The 15185-nt window shown below is 42.7% G+C and overlaps 2 protein-coding genes and 1 long non-coding RNA gene across 5 annotated transcripts; 1 reads left to right on the top strand and 2 right to left on the bottom strand.

Annotated features, from left to right (window-relative positions):
- Positions 1-3270: 3270 nt before the first annotated feature.
- On the bottom strand, positions 3271-9015 carry LOC6593526 (gonadotropin-releasing hormone receptor). Of its 2 annotated transcripts, none has more exons than XM_026987161.1 (6): positions 8777-9015; positions 6977-7249; positions 6732-6831; positions 6174-6665; positions 5741-6105; positions 3271-3689 (listed from the first exon to the last, which is right to left on the bottom strand). In XM_026987161.1, exons 1-6 carry the CDS (start codon positions 8923-8925, stop codon positions 3647-3649), a joined length of 1422 nt encoding a protein of 473 aa, XP_026842962.1. In that variant the 5' UTR covers positions 8926-9015; the 3' UTR covers positions 3271-3646. The 2 variants fall into 2 exon arrangements, with proteins under 2 accessions (XP_026842962.1, XP_026842963.1); XM_026987162.1 differs by having other exon boundaries at positions 3626-3689; positions 5736-6105.
- A 2840-nt stretch (positions 9016-11855) lies between these two features.
- Positions 11856-12291, bottom strand: LOC113565556. 2 transcript variants are annotated; one of them, XR_003408672.1, is made up of 3 exons: positions 12264-12291; positions 12080-12188; positions 11856-12018 (listed from the first exon to the last, which is right to left on the bottom strand). It is a non-coding gene; the product is annotated as an uncharacterized LOC113565556 (long non-coding RNA). The 2 variants fall into 2 exon arrangements; XR_003408671.1 differs by having other exon boundaries at positions 12080-12205; positions 12264-12290.
- Positions 12292-13103: 812 nt separating this feature from the next.
- Positions 13104-14936, top strand: LOC6593525 (protein Aatf). Its single transcript, XM_002018714.2, has 2 exons — positions 13104-14530; positions 14592-14936. The coding sequence occupies exons 1-2, from the start codon at positions 13134-13136 to the stop codon at positions 14692-14694; spliced, it is 1500 nt and encodes a 499-aa protein (XP_002018750.1). The 5' UTR covers positions 13104-13133; the 3' UTR covers positions 14695-14936.
- Positions 14937-15185: the final 249 nt, after the last annotated feature.

Here is a 15185-nt window from a genome sequence, read left to right on the forward strand (position 1 = left end):
TACCGTCTTGTTCAACGTGCAAACGCGCACTGGAAACTCTGAAGGGAACGGAACACCGCAGTCGCAGTCGCCGCAGAGGCAGTGCCACTGGCAGAGTGGCAGCGGCACAAACAACTTGTTGTTGCCCGGTTTCCCATTGGCGTGTTGCCTGATTGCAGTTTGTTTTGTTCTCAGCTGTTGAGATGCCGTTGACTTGTTGCTGCTTTTGTGTGGCTCTTTCTTGGTGTTGCTTTTGTTGCTTTTGTTGCTTTTGTCGCTGCTCTTGGCTTATGCTTTTGCTGTTTTCTGGGAGAAACGCTCTCAGCAGCGCAGCGGCGAACAGGCAGCATTTTGTCTTCGTTTGTGTTTCTTTTGACGCGTGAGTAAGCGGAGACGCCCACGTGCGAAATTTGCGTAAGAGCTTGCCAGGGTTGCCAGCTTGTTTGTGGTGTGTGATTTGCTGGGGGGGTTTTCCTGGTAATAATTGGGAAAGTGGAAAGTTGGGAAGTAGTACAGGTTCTTTTACGACGATTTTTCATAGATTTTTAAACACTTTTGAGGCAGAAAGCCTGGAAGTTTTTTAAAAGGGTATGCAGAGTTGCCAAATCATTTATCTGTAAGACTTGGTATAATTTGAGAAAATAAATCACTGAAAATGTCTTTTGGGTGTAAGATGCAAGAGGAAAGATATGGTAGCCTGAAAGTTTTTTAAAGGGGCATACAGAGTTGCCAAACTATTATTCTGTAAGACTAGGATTTTTTTTTGTACAATTTGAAAAAGTTAATCATTGGAAATGTTTTTTTGGTGGAGAATGTAAAGGGAAATATGAAAGGAGGTCGAATTCTTCTAATTTTGAAGATATTCTCACAATAAAACCTCTTAACTATTAGCAACATTTCTCATAGAGATTTCTCTAGTAGATTGGGATGATATTTTATACTAATATCTGATTGTGGACTTGTAAAAGTTGTAGGGACATTGCTGAAATACCTTTTGTTGTATCACAAGTTTTTTTTGCAGAGGTTTCTTGAACAGATATTCGTCATAAGTATTTTTGCAGTGACTAAGCCAAGGCGCCCACATGCAATATTTGATTGAAAGGTAAACACTTGACTAATCTTTTTGCAATAAGCTTTAAGGGCTTGTATGCTTGTATGGGAAATATATTTCTGATAAATGAATAATATAGTTAAACGATCGTTAAGATCTTTCTATAGAGATTAAACGATTATATTAACGAATAGAACAACTAAGAAGTTTTTTAAATACTATTCAATTATTTTTGGAAAATAAAATAGGAGCCTATTATAATTTGTTAGGGGTAAAATATAATCGATTTAAGTTCTTAACTTTCGAGGATATTCTCACAATAAAAACCGCCTACAACTTAACAACATTTCTTCCCCTTAATCCCCTGGACTTTACACGTTACTCCTGCTACTCCTTCAACTTTTTCCCCCGGCTAATTTGGCCAACTTTCAAGTCAAGATCCCACACTCCCACTCCCACGCATTGACCAGCTGTGGGATATACGAGCAGCTCTCCAGAGCCGATGGGTGGGAGGCACGGAGTAACCCAATTAACCAGCAGAAACATAAAATGACAATATCCCCAACCTCCTACCCTACCCATCCTTCCAGCACACTCGATCAACGATTTTAGTGTTAGAAAGTGGCTCACTTTCGATACACTGCACAACAAAGTCACGTTCCACGTTCCAACTCCACTTCCCCGAAAGCGAAACGCCTGGCCAAAAGGGAGAAGAGAGAGAGAGGGAGAGAGAGGAAGAGGAATGCATGTAATCGAATCTTGAAGACCGAAAAATAAACATGTTAATAATACAATTTTATGATTAATACGAACTGAACTGTAACCAGAGAGGGGGTAAAAGGGAAGAGGAGAGGGAGTGGGGACTGGGGACTGGGGAGAGAGGTAGCAAGAGTTCAACATACAAGACTCTGTTGTTGTTGTTTTTGTTGTTTGTTTCGTGTTGGAGCGCCGCGTCGTGGAAAAAAGTGCGTGGGTTGTCGTCGTACCGTCGTACCCACCGAATGATGAGGATGACGATGATGATGATGCTGGGAACTCTGAAAAACATGCAGCAGCCGACCAACCACAACCACATGTGGCAGGGCGGGAGGGGGGTAGAGATCTTGGGATGAGGCTTGGAGCTTATTTATAAATCACGCACATAATGAAATTTCAGCAAGTGGTCGCCGCTGCAGCGGCGGCTGTCCGAAATGCAGCGAAAAAATATTCAGCGTTGATGTGGGATACGATCTCTGGGTGTGCCGGCATGATATATGTAGATATCTGGATATGTCTGTGGATGGAGGGCCTGGACATAAAGCAGTGGCCTGCCTGACATGCCGTCGACATAATGATGAACAGGTCGTCGGTGGCAGCCTCCCACCAGCCAGTCCCCCCGCCCACCGCTAGCTGTGTTACGCATCAGTCTCGTGTCACAAAAGGGAGACAGGAGAGACACCAGAAATGAGGGACACTTGTAGTGCATAAGTAGCCATTAATAGGTGCCACATCTGCATATCATTTTGGGGACTAGTTTTTACGAGTATTTGGGCCCGTTTTTAAATGCCTTACAGAGCGTGCCGTTTATTTACGATCCACATTTCGGCAGAGTGCCGTGTCTGGGCATCCATCCATCCGTCCCCCCTTCGTTCATTCAGAGGATCTCGATCATGATGATGACGATGCCGATGCCGGCGCTGAGAGGAAGGCTGAACACACATTAAAACGAAAAGGGTTCACATGAATTTGGTTTAATGGCCCTCCAAAGAGAGCAACATTGTTTTGGGATTGGATTTCGGTTTAATGGCACAAAGCCCTGATGGAATTGGGGCTGCTTAAGAAAAGGGAACACCCTACTGAAAATCCCTTTAAAAGTATATAAAAAGGGAAGCAATACGTTCGAAAATAAGGGATTTCCTTAAAATCCTTGGTTTTTAGATCCCTTTTACTCTAGAATATCTTTCCAGCTCCCTTGATCTCTTGATTATCTCCCTTAAAGCCGCACGATATGACTTAAAAGTAGTTAAAGGTCAATCCAGAAACGGAACTGGTTTACCCCCCCATCAGACCCCAATGTAAGGTTTTTTTAATAAATATTTAAGACTCCACACGAGCGTATAATTAACGGCTATAATGCAGGGCCCTGGCCATAAACCAAGCGATTAAGCTCCGATATACAAACAAACCAACCAAAAACTGAATTAAGAATTCCATGGGGGGTGGGGGGGATATTTTTGCTATTTTTCTATAATTTTCTTACATATTTTTATTTGGTTTACGGCTTTCGTTTAGTGTCGTTTTGTTTTAATGAATAAATTAATTTAAATTAAGCAATAAGCCAACTAACTAGAGTATCTCTAATAGTACGCGATATTACGTCTTAAGCGTCTTAATTTTTTATTTCTGCGATATTTAGATTTGTTTTTTTTTTTTTTGTTGGCCCTTGACCAAAGCTGTACGATCGGCCACTCGCATTTTGTTGTCTCGATAACATTTGAATTTTGTGGCTAGCTAAATGCAAATACAAAAAGAATCTACGAGTATACGAAGCTGGCTGGGAGCCCTTTGTTCCAAGCCGAACAGTAGCAGATGCCATCCCATACCCCTTAAACGATCCATGTGGAGGGGCTTCGTCGTCTACTTATCCGCCGCACTGACCAGTTCAATGGAGTCGCCACAACTGAAAGTACAATTACGAGTGTTATTTAGCTTGGGATTCTGCCGATGAGTTGACATAAAATGATATGTGGCTGGAGGAATGGGATGGCTTTTTAAGTGGAGTGGCGACGAGTGGTGTGGTGTGGTGTGGAGTGGATTTCTTGTGGGTGAGCATGGATGGACTGCATGATGTAAGCCAGCATTAACCCAAATGGCCCGCGACCCTTTAAGTAGGGTTCGTATAGGCCTGTGAGAGGTGTTGCATAATTGATTGGCCTAAAAAAGGCTTTATTTTCGCTGTAGTAAAGTGCATATTGGGGTTAGGCAATTCTAGTTTTTAGTAGATGATTAGATTGATAAAAACTCCACATTCCCAGGCTTCTCATTAATTCAAAGTCTGTTCGATGTTAAGAAGACATCGGCCAGCGGAAATTAATGTCCAGATAGCAGATGGAGCAGTGAAAGCCATCACCTTGGAAAATACATGAAATTGTCAACTGCTTTTCAACCTGATTAGCTGGACTTTTAGCCAAAAGAAGGAGTGGTCAAAAGTGGGCATTGAATTCACTTTTAAAATTCAATTTAAAAAATGTAGAAATTTCCACTGAGAATTTAAACAAATTTAAACCTAAATTAAGAACAAAATTGTATAAATAATCATATGTAACTTAGAAAAAATAAAAAAAATAAAATAATAATTTACCAAATTAATTTACTAAAAAATGTGTACCTTTTAATTCATTGGAAAATGTTCCTTATTATTATTATTTTGTTGGAAAACCATGCCACTAAAGAAGTAAAGTTTAAGAATTAAAAAAAGTTGAAGAAACGTAAAAACTGGTAGAAAACTTCAACTTTGGCTTGATATATCTTCAGGTGTAGCCATAGTGTTGTAACAAATCAAAAATATTATGAAAGGTACGCCCTTTTCAACCTATTCCTGGTTTTGTGTAGAGGCGCTGTAGATGTCGTATAAAAATTATAAAAATGCGCACAGTCACCAAAACGCACTACAATATATCTGAATTATTGTTTATTTAGTTTATTTGATTATAATTCAAGTTCCAAGTATGGATCTACTTTGAGATCTAATTTGGGAATGTGCTCTACTGAAGCAGGCCTAGCATAGCTTTTGTCTCGTGAACTTCAACCTATTCAACAGTAGGTTTCCTTATACAAACAGTTAACATTACAACACAAATTGCTAGATTTTTATAGAATCAAACTACAGACGCCATGTCGTCGGAGTCGCGGGAGAAAAAGACTTTCAAGAAAGTTCGGGGCAAGCACCTGATATACAGCTACCGCCTGGTGGAGAAGTATGACCCAGAGACGAAGGAGACCTTAACGGGTATGGAACTCGGTGGAAAAAAGTTATCATCGGAACCGATTGCTCGGATGGGGGATTGTGTCTACGAGGTGGCGATAGTCGACTGCGATGGCAATGTGTCTTACACCGTTCAGTTCTTGGCCAGCACTAACGGCATGTTCACGGCCAGGCTGTCGACCAAGAAGCTGGAGGGGACTGACAACTACTACATGATGATGCAGAGCAATACGGAGCCTGAGGACACCGAGATGAAGCCAATGCTTTGGTGAAAGACTATGGATTAGTGCCGAGGAGGAGCAAAAGACCCGGTGAAGATGTACGATCCAAAGAAGAAAGAGCCCGTTTCAGCAAGAAACCGAGCAATCATCGGACCCTAACGGAGTACTTTATAATAAGTCAATAAACCATTTAGTGTTCAATTTGTTTGAGGTCTTGTTGGGTTTACTTTGGCCCATCCATTCAATTGGTTAAAGGTCCCCTTTTCTAGTTTTATATCTGCTGTCCTCTCCACAGGACCAAGAAGCCAACTCCCGGGGGCAAAGCAATGAAAGTGAGTGAGTATTGAGACCGCAAAATACATAAAACTCGAAATTTATGCCGACAACTGTGCGAAAATCGAAATTGAAAACAAAATGAGGTTGAAGCTCATCTCCAAGTCGTAAAAATATAAGATGAGGATGAGAATGGTAGAATGGTAGAGGAGGGGAGTGGCTAGATGTCTAGCAGCTGGAAACCGACATTACTTGTGGCAGATCCTGGGTGGCTCCTGGCACCTGATGGTGACAACACTGACACTGGAATCATCATTATCCCCATCGGCATCGTCGCTGGCCAGGGGTGCGGTGGCCGGCAGGGGCTGGGGCTGGGGCAGCGGCAGGGGCGGAGCAGAGGCAATGGAAAGGGCTGTGGTGTCGACGGCAGAGCCATTGGATCCGTTGCTCTTGAGGCCCACAACATGGGCCAACTTCGTTGTGGCCGCCACCGCAGCGGCCATCACAGTGCCATGTCTATTGGCCAGAGAATTGTTGTTGGCCGCAGCCGGCTTCTGCATGAGTTGATTGGAAGAGTCCAGGCGATTCGAGAGCGATGTATGCCTGTTGTTTACCGACTGAAAAGGCAGGTTAATGATAGATCGATCCTTCCAGGAGACTGAGGATGGATGGATGGATGCCTCACCACATTGTTGTTATTGTTCATGCGTCCGCGAATGTTGTAGAGCCCATAGACCAGGGGATTCATGCAGGAGTTGGTCGAGGCGAAGATGAAGAGAGCCTTGCGCACCAGAGAGTTGACCTTGTCCACCGACGTCTTGTCCAGGGAGTACCACATGCAGATGGTGTAGTACGGCGTCCAGCAGATGATGAACACAATCACAATCGAGATGGTCATCTTGAGAGTGCGCTTTTTGGCCCGACTTAAGACGTCATCGTTGGAGCGACGGAACCTCTCGGCAATCACGTCCTTGAGGACGCGCTGGCTCTTGCGGTAGATCTCCAGATAGATGGCCCCATAGCAGTAGATGAAGACGATCAATGGAAAGGCATACATGGCGCACATCGTGGCTATCTGATACAGCCAGTTGTCAAAGTCGCTCACAAACGAGTGGAATGTGACGCACTGAAAGTAGCCCCGGACCACGGGATGCTCCTCCAGATGGAAGAGAAAGGCCTGTCAGAGAAGCCAAACAGAGACGTTAATAATTGTAATGGCTACTGGGGCTACCGACTGCCTCACCTGCGGAATGCTGCAGATGACAGAGCCCATCCAGGCGCAGGCCAGCATGATGCGTCCCCGGTTGTAGGATCGTTGCAGCGGCTTCAGTATGGCATAGTATCTGGAGAGGAGAGCGGTGTGAGAGATACGATTCGATTGACACTTTGAGCCCGCCTTATCTGGCTATCAATTTGGTCCATTAGCGACAGTCAACGGAGCAGCGCTGACGCGGCAGGCCGGCAGGCAACGGGGGATATGGGACTCACCTGTCTAGCGATATGCAGACCATCACAAAGCTGGACAAGTACAGTCCGAACACGCGAAAGAAGCTCATGAGACGGCACATCAGGTCGGTGGAGCGCCATTGGACTGTCCAGGCCCACGCAATCTCCAGCGGCATCAGCAGCAACGTCACCATTAGATCGGCAATGGCCAAATGCATTAGCATGATATCAATCCGCAAGGGACCACGCAGTCGCCGCTTCGTCAGCAGATACAGCACTGTGCTGTTGCCAATTGTTGAGATCACAAAGAGTATGCTGGAATCGAAAGGAAAACCCATATAAAGAGAGGATGAACATCGAGCCGCAGGGGAAAGGGCAACGATTAAACTGGTGAGTGGAAAATTAAAGAAGTTTTCCCGCATGGGGCAAGTGGGTGTCTTCGTAGTGTGTGGATTGTGTGGGTGCTCGATAAGTAGGTCATGGATGGAACTCTGGAGCCAAGGAAAGGTAAATTGAATTTACGAAAACGAATTGTCTGCCATAAAGTTCTTGAAGATCAGTTGTAGACAATCAGAGCGAGTATCAATCACTGAAACACGTACCCATGGATGGGGATTTAGAAGTTGTGCTCCAGCATTTATAACAGTCGGTTGAACAGAAAACAAGGCAGAGATTCTAGTACATTCACTAATTGATGGAATTAATTGGTGGATACTGTGGAGTGGACTCTTTCAAGAGTGATCCACACTTTATTGTGAAATCTGAGATCAGATCTTTAAATGTTTTCCTTGGTTCCCTTGTAAAATATTTTGTAAGATCTGTAATTGATATATGAATTCACATTTAAAGGTTTTGTTTTACTTTAAAACTAGTAATTCTCATTAGTCTCCTGGTTGTCTTTAAGTGTTAATGATCTTAAGCGTATTTTCCATTGGGTTCGGTAATCTCTATTATTTTTTCACTCTAAGGAGCAGCCCTAGCGGTCACTAGAATACTCCTTAGAGTATTAGGAGCAGTATCTCTCTTTTATATAAAAAAGTTTTGTGTCATCGTCGTCCGATATTTTACTCATTTCGGCGCGAGCGAAGCGAGTGAGCCAGGGGTTGGAAAAGAGCTTGCCCCCTAGAATGATCATAATTACATCCATTTATTAAACAGATTTGTGAATATACTTTCTCATCTCTTCTGGGTGAAAAATTCTATCTTTGAGTCGTAGATCTTGCTTGTGGAATTTCAGAGGGTCAAAAACCTTTCTTATAATCGTTGATCTTAGAATCAGAGTCCCTCTAAGATTCTGCAATTTTTAAATATATTATATTTCCCTATATTTAAATTATTTAACCATACCATTTCCTGCATAATACCCCAAAGTATTATAAAACAATCAATATATTGCATGAATGTATCCGTCTTGAAACAAAATCATTAAATATTTCACTTTGCGAACCACTTTCTACGTCTTGACTAGATTTGAGGAACAGCTCTTAATCAATTTTGTGAATCTTTAGCAATTCGAAAAACGTGAACCCAAGGCTTGAACCACAGCGTTCAAATTCCAAGTGAAAATTATTAAAAATCAGACAGACAGACAGCCAGAGGAGGATGATGATTTATACTTATTTATAACGAAAATTTAAACCCATACCGGAGGCAGAGACAGCACCGACACCTACACCTACACAGAGCGATTGATGCGGCGATACGTTAAGAAAGCAACGACGAAAAAAAAAAGGTTAGAGATAGTGGAAGCCAAAGCTTATCAACGTGACTTGATGTGGAAACCGAGAGAGAATCGCATCAGAAAGATGTGGGTGGGGATCGGATCCCGATCGGAGCACTCACCTGTAGACTGTGATGGACAGACGATGGCCATCGTTGAAGATCATATCCTTGGAGAGGTGCATGGTGCCGTTGGTATTGTTCACGTTGGACCAATCCTTGAGTATGCGATGATCATAGACAACCTCATTTATTTCACCAGAATGGGCCATCTTCCCACCGATTAAGCGAACTCAATCGTATCACTTTCGCTGCTGTATTTTTGTGTGTGTTTTTTTTTATATTGTTTTTATCTTTTATTTCTGTATATTAAAAATAGAATTTGTTATTAAAGAAATGTACAACTTATCCACAAAGCCACGCGCATATAGAATGATCATTTTTCCTTTAAACTCCTTCGTTTCGGAGATGTTTTTGTATTTTATTTATTTTTAAACTATTTATTTGCATAGTTTCCACATAGTCTGCTTAGCTTCTGGCAAAAAGTGTTTATAGCAGCACAAAAACGGAATTTGTATACAGTTTTATTTATGATTTCCTGTTGGAATAAATGAAGCTATTTCCTATTCGACTGCCCTGCGGTGTGCAGGACTTGAAAGTGTTTTCCGAGCAATTCGACTCTGTTTTATGGGGGCCTGTCATTTAATTACAAAATACATTTTATTGGATTTATTTTGCGTTGCATTAATGGCGGGTACTTGACAGTCGCTCGAGATTATCAGATAATGCGAGTACCAATACGAACAGAATGCGAACTGGACTCCTGACAACTCCTCTCTCTCTCTCTCTCGCGGCACCCGAACCCGAATTGAGTTAATGTAATCGAATTCCACTCGATGCCCTACTGTGTGTGTTTTTCTTTTTGATAAGTTCAAGAACATTTGTTTTGTACTTTTTTTGTATTTATATTATGATTCTGTTTTGATCTTCGCTGTGGGGATTTGTTTGTTGCATGGAGCTCGCATGGAGCACTGTGACCTTGAACTAATTACTCGAAGCACTCCCCTGGCCGCACACAATGCGGAATTTTTTCCATTTCCAAGTGATAATAAAAAATATTCCACTTATGCTGCGTGCTCTCTGCTAGCCTGAGGACCGCGTACTACAATAATTATAATGGGAGAGCATCTCGTCTCGTTGGCTTATTAATCTGCTAATCAATTGTGCTCAATCGAACGGTGTCGCTCACTCAATTGAACAGCGGACAAATTGTTCGCCCCGGCAGTCCAATCCTTGAGTCAGAATTGGAATGGGATTCGTTCACGGTCTGTTTGTTTGGACGCGCCGCGCCGCTCCGCATTTGATGCCTTTTGAACTTGGCATTTTAATGTGCAAACACATAATTAAACAAATTTTGTAGTAATTTAAGGCAGAAAACAATTTCTATGAACTATTGGAATGTCTGAAGCAATAACCCCTGCCCCAACCCCAACACCAACACCAACGCCGACCCCAAAGTTCAACCAAATGCTGCGATTCAACTAGTTTCCACTTGGCAATAAGTAACAATTAATCGCTTTTAGTATATGTACTTATTGTAGGCGTAATCAATGATTACGAGTACGCGTACGTGCTCTATAATTTCTTTTCTTCTATATACAATTTCTTATACTATATGTATATATTTTTTTGCATTTATTTTCCTCTCATTTTGTGATTTCCGTTTTGTTCTGTGTTTTCTAAACACGCGGGCGCACCGTGTACGCTAACGACAACAAGATTTCGTACAATTTGCACTTCTTCTTTTTCTTTTGCGCACCTTTTGCAACACTGCAGATCGGCCCGCCCACACACACCACACACGCACACACCACACGCGTAGGTTTTTTTTTCGTTATCGATAGCTCATTTGGGCAGGTACGCAATTAATGGCTAATGGTACACGATTCTTCTTTCGATTGATTTCCACCGAACGGCGAGCAGGAACTGACTGAACGGGCAAGGCGGCTGCGGCTGCTGTGCCTGCCACTGCCTGCTGCCGTGAAATCGAAATCTCGACAACAACTGATAATCTAATAAAGAGAGAAGTAATACAAAAATACAAAAAAAAAGTGCGACTCGGGTGTCTTCTAGTTGGCAATCGATAACGGTAGCCAGCTTCGGGCGACCCCAATTGTCGTGTGTTTTTGTGTGTGTGAGTGCCGGCGGTCCGCCCGCATAAAATTTCACATTTCTCAATGCGCGCGCGTGTTTGTGTGTGTGTGTGTGAGTGTGTAAATTCAAAGTTCAACGCCAGGCCCGGCCCAGCCGCCTCTCAATCTGTGTCTGTCTGGCAGCCTGCCTACCGATCGCCATATGTCTCAACTTTTTGCTCATCTTTTCGGTTATCAGGCAGGGAGGCGGCTTTTTGTTCAAATAAAAGAAACACCATTAAATTGAATATTACTTTTTGGTCTTATCTGTTGTCTGGGTGGCGGCACGGCACGTCTTCACTTTGCCTCCTCCTCCGCGGTGCTGATGATACCTACTTGCGACCGCTGCGCAGTTTATCCTTTTGCCGGAGTTTTTTCAGCACTTGTGGATTCGTCGAGCAACCACTGCCATCTGCCGGTAGTCCTATGCCAAGGCTGACGACTTAACCTAAAGCGACTAAACGGGCTCCTGTTAACTGTTAAATGGCGGCGCGAGTCGCAATTGCAAAACTCGAACAAAACCATTCATTAATTCTAATGAGGGGCACCACTGTTTGGTTCAACAAAAGGATTTCATTTCAAGTTCATGTTCACGTTCAGGGCCGCTGTGGGTATGGCACCCGCTTTTGTATGCTATGAATGTGTATGGGTGTGTGTGCGTGTGCGTGCTGGTCGGCGCTATCAAGATGCACCTGGCGCACTTGATAAGATGGTCAAGTCTGTCAATTACAACGAATGTGCATGTGGCAGAAAGTACATGACAATCAGCTTTAAAAGTGCGACTTTTTGTTTAGTTTTTGAGGCAAAAACATCGATATTGGCACTGGATTTTCCGTCAGAATCAATCGTCTATCAATCAAACAATCAGTGAATTATTCCAGGCCTTCATGCATTATTTATAAATCTAATCTAACGCCATGCCCCGCTTTTTTTGTCACCCAATTCTCTTTGAAATAAGTTGACAATCACTTTGTTTTTGGTATAAAAATATATAATTATTAGTATCAAAATAGAATATGTGTAATTATCAAAATATATGTATGCTTCAATGGGTTCATAAAAAAACCAAGCGAGTCTGCAGTCAGTTCCACAAAAGTGTGTGAAGTGAGTGAAGAGCATCGACGTCGATGACGTTGACAACGACGGAGACATTAGAAGGGCCCCACAGTTGATCTGTTGGATTATAAAACATGCAGTAGTATGGTGGATATTAACTTAATAAATTGTTTCTTACCGAAAGAGCCTTTTAGTTGTTATGTTATTTGTTCGCGTGTAATTGGAAATATACAGGAGCCATTGTTGGTTTGGTTGGTTTGTGTTGCCTACAGAGACCTGTGTAGAGCCTAAGACAGAGATGCGCCTAAATAGAGTGAACTTATTACTCGAGCAGGAACTAAATGCTTTCTTACAAAACGAACCTCTTTTGTTTTCTTTTCACTGTCTTTTTTTGTTTGGTTCTGTTTGTGTTTTTTTGTTTTTAACTTTTTTCTTAAACTAGCTTAAACATAATTTCACTTTATTCTTAATCTCTAGTCAAAATTTAAACCGAATAAAACTTGGAAAATGTTGAATTTTTGTGTTGTTTGTTCCAGCATGGTACACCGAATAATACTAATAATATTTCAGTATTCTCACACGTTGACGAATTTGACAACTCGGGTTTCGTTGGGCATGGATTGCTTGTTTCTGTGTTTTTCGGGGGGAAATATATTTGATAAAATGAACAAGGTAATCGTGGAGAAACTTGTTTGTTCCCAACAACGATTTCGTCCAAATTTGAGCACTGTATCATATTGGTGCATATGCATGGATATGTCATGCATATGGTCATTTTATTCGAGCTTGAAAACTATTCACCATATTTGAATTAAATTTCCGTTGAAAATAATTTCCATCTAGCTCTTGCTCTCGGCAGGTGCCTCCGTGAGGAAAACATCTCTGTGTAGTTGTCATGTAGCAAATTTAATTGAGCTTTTCGCCCAAAAATAATGATTTTTAAGTTAAAAAAAGCTGCCTCAACAATCTGCAAACAGTATCATTCATCGTATAAAACTATGTGGGCATGGCTAAATGTGCTATATAGCTGAGAATATTCCACGGAAGATCAAAAACGAGGAATATGTAAAATATAACTTGAATTCGTCAGTATATTAACGGTGTATTTTTTAAATGAGACGGTATGTTTCGGTATATTTCTGACGGTCGTACGGTATATTTTATCGATAAGTCGATCCCTAATAACGTTGACATGTGGTCCCAAATCAAAATAGATTAAATTATAGACAAATATGCTACGAAAATCAAAGAAACAGTCACAAACAGTGGCGGATAAAGTCAACCAACTGCTGGCGCATCCCAATGGCAGCGATTCGGAGGAAGACTCGGACTTTGATGCGGCCACTGGGCCGCGCGTCGTGGATTTCGAGCAAGACGAATACGATCTGCCCGATGGCCGGAGCACGGACATACGCAAGCGGAATGTGAAGCTGCTGTCGGAGCAGAGTGAGCGCTACAAGGGAAAGATCAGCAGTCGGAAGGAACTGGAGGCGGTGGAGGAGGATGACCAGAGCGAGGAGGATGTGCCCTATGAAGACAGCGATAGCGATGAAGAGAATGATGCTTTGGCTGCCTTTAATCAGAAATTGAAAGCGAAAACTGGAAAATTAGCTAAAGACGATGATAACGATGATGGTGAAAGTGATGGAGAGGATGATGATGATAATGAAGATGCACTGTCCTCCTTTAATCAGAAGCTTAGATCTGGAACCGAAGAAGCAGTGGATAGTGCAGAAGAGGATGATGAAGATTTCGACGACGAGGAGGACGACGATGATGAAGACGACGATGTAGATGATGACGACGAAGACGAAGACGATGAAGAGGCTGATGATAGCATCAAACCCTCTGATGTCATGTCCAAATCGAATCCGCAAGCTGAAATCCAAAAAGGTCTCTGCGTCCAGAACCAACTGCGCATCTGGGAACGTCTCCTCGAGCTGCGTATCAACACGCAAAAGGTCACCAGCAAAGCGAATCAGCTTCCTCCGCCCGAGACCCTAAAAACCGTTGGCTCCGAAAACGAGGAACTCCAGTCGGTGCTGAGCGAGGCCCGGGAACGCTCCTCGAAACTCCTGCAGCAACTGCTGGCCCTCCAATCGGCGCTCATTCAACAGAACTCGGAGACAAGGATATCGGTCAAGCGAAAGACAGTGTCATCGGAGGACACAGAACCACCATTGAAGGTCTTTGCGAATGTCCTGCAAAGCAACTTCGAGAACATGTCGGGCTACCGCAATGAAGTGTTGCTCAAGTGGGACGATCGCACGAAACTCTTGACGCCAGGAGCGGGTCTGAAGCGAAAGTCGCTGCAGGAGGACTACGACATCATCAAGAAGATCGACAGTGCGTTGGCCAATCGTGAGGCACTTGTTGAGAAATCCCAGACGCTGAAGAGCAACATCCAGCCAGAGAAGCAGCAGCAAGAAAATGAACCACCGCAGCGGCAGGCCCATGTCTACGACGACAGCGACTTCTACCATCAGCAACTGCGCGAATTGATTGAATACAAGGCCAGCACCTCATCGAACATGAGTGAGATCACCAAACAGTTCGTGGAGCTGCAGAAGTTGCGTCAGAAGATGAAGAAAAAGGTGGACACCAGAGCCAGCAAAGGGCGCAAGTTGCGGTGAGTAATTGAAGCCAATAGAGAGTTGAAACCTCTACTAATCACCCTGCTATTCTTGCAGCTATGTGGTGCACAATAAGCTCACAAATTTCATGGCTCCGAACGAGGCTAGCGAGTGGACGGAAAGCTCCAAGTCCGAGCTGTATAAATCGTTGTTTGTCTAGAAAAATATGTGTAAATTTTCTATAGATTCTACAAATTCTTTCCATTTAAAAGAAAAGCAATCAAAAACTTTGCTCTACGCTGGATAAGAAATAACACGGCCTCACCGAGAAACAAAGTAATCTTCAATATAACAGGGGAAAATGTTCTCGTTTTCTGCAATAGCGAAACCGAACAAACAAACCTGTATGAAATATTTGTATACAAATTAAATATCTAGGAATAAAACTTGTACAAACTCGTTGAGTCAGTTTTTAGATAAATAAGAACGTGGGCATTTCCAGGCATAGTGTATTAAAATGGTATCGTGTGCACTACGACATATATGTAGGAGCTATAATTTTACACTCATCTGAACTCTAAAGCTCTTCTACGCTGTGAAAATGTACTCTCTTTTCCTAGGAATGTCCTCAGAATTCATTATGCCAAGAGATTCCTGAGAGACTTCCAACTCCACAGATGGCTGTATCTATGCAGGTCAATAAACCACTTC

The sequence above is a fragment of the Drosophila persimilis genome, unplaced genomic scaffold (genome assembly GCF_003286085.1).
Source record: "Drosophila persimilis strain 14011-0111.01,24,50 unplaced genomic scaffold, DperRS2 tig00000124-arrow-pilon, whole genome shotgun sequence".
NCBI classification, from domain to species: domain Eukaryota; kingdom Metazoa; phylum Arthropoda; class Insecta; order Diptera; family Drosophilidae; genus Drosophila; species Drosophila persimilis.

Excerpts from the sequence above, each read along its gene's own strand:
- LOC6593525 (XM_002018714.2), top strand. The coding sequence starts at position 13,134 with ATGCTACGAAAATCAAAGAAACAGTCACAAACAGTGGCGGATAAAGTC. Across the intron at positions 14,531-14,591 it reads AGCAAAGGGCGCAAGTTGCG|CTATGTGGTGCACAATAAGC; the intron begins GTGAGTAATTGA and ends CTATTCTTGCAG.
- LOC6593526 (XM_026987161.1), bottom strand. The coding sequence starts at position 8,925 with ATGGCCCATTCTGGTGAAATAAATGAGGTTGTCTATGATCATCGCATA. Across the intron at positions 6,106-6,173 it reads TGAACAATAACAACAATGTG|TCGGTAAACAACAGGCATAC; the intron begins GTGAGGCATCCA and ends CTGCCTTTTCAG. Across the intron at positions 3,690-5,740 it reads CCACCCAGGATCTGCCACAA|TTGTGGCGACTCCATTGAAC; the intron begins GTAATGTCGGTT and ends TTGTACTTTCAG.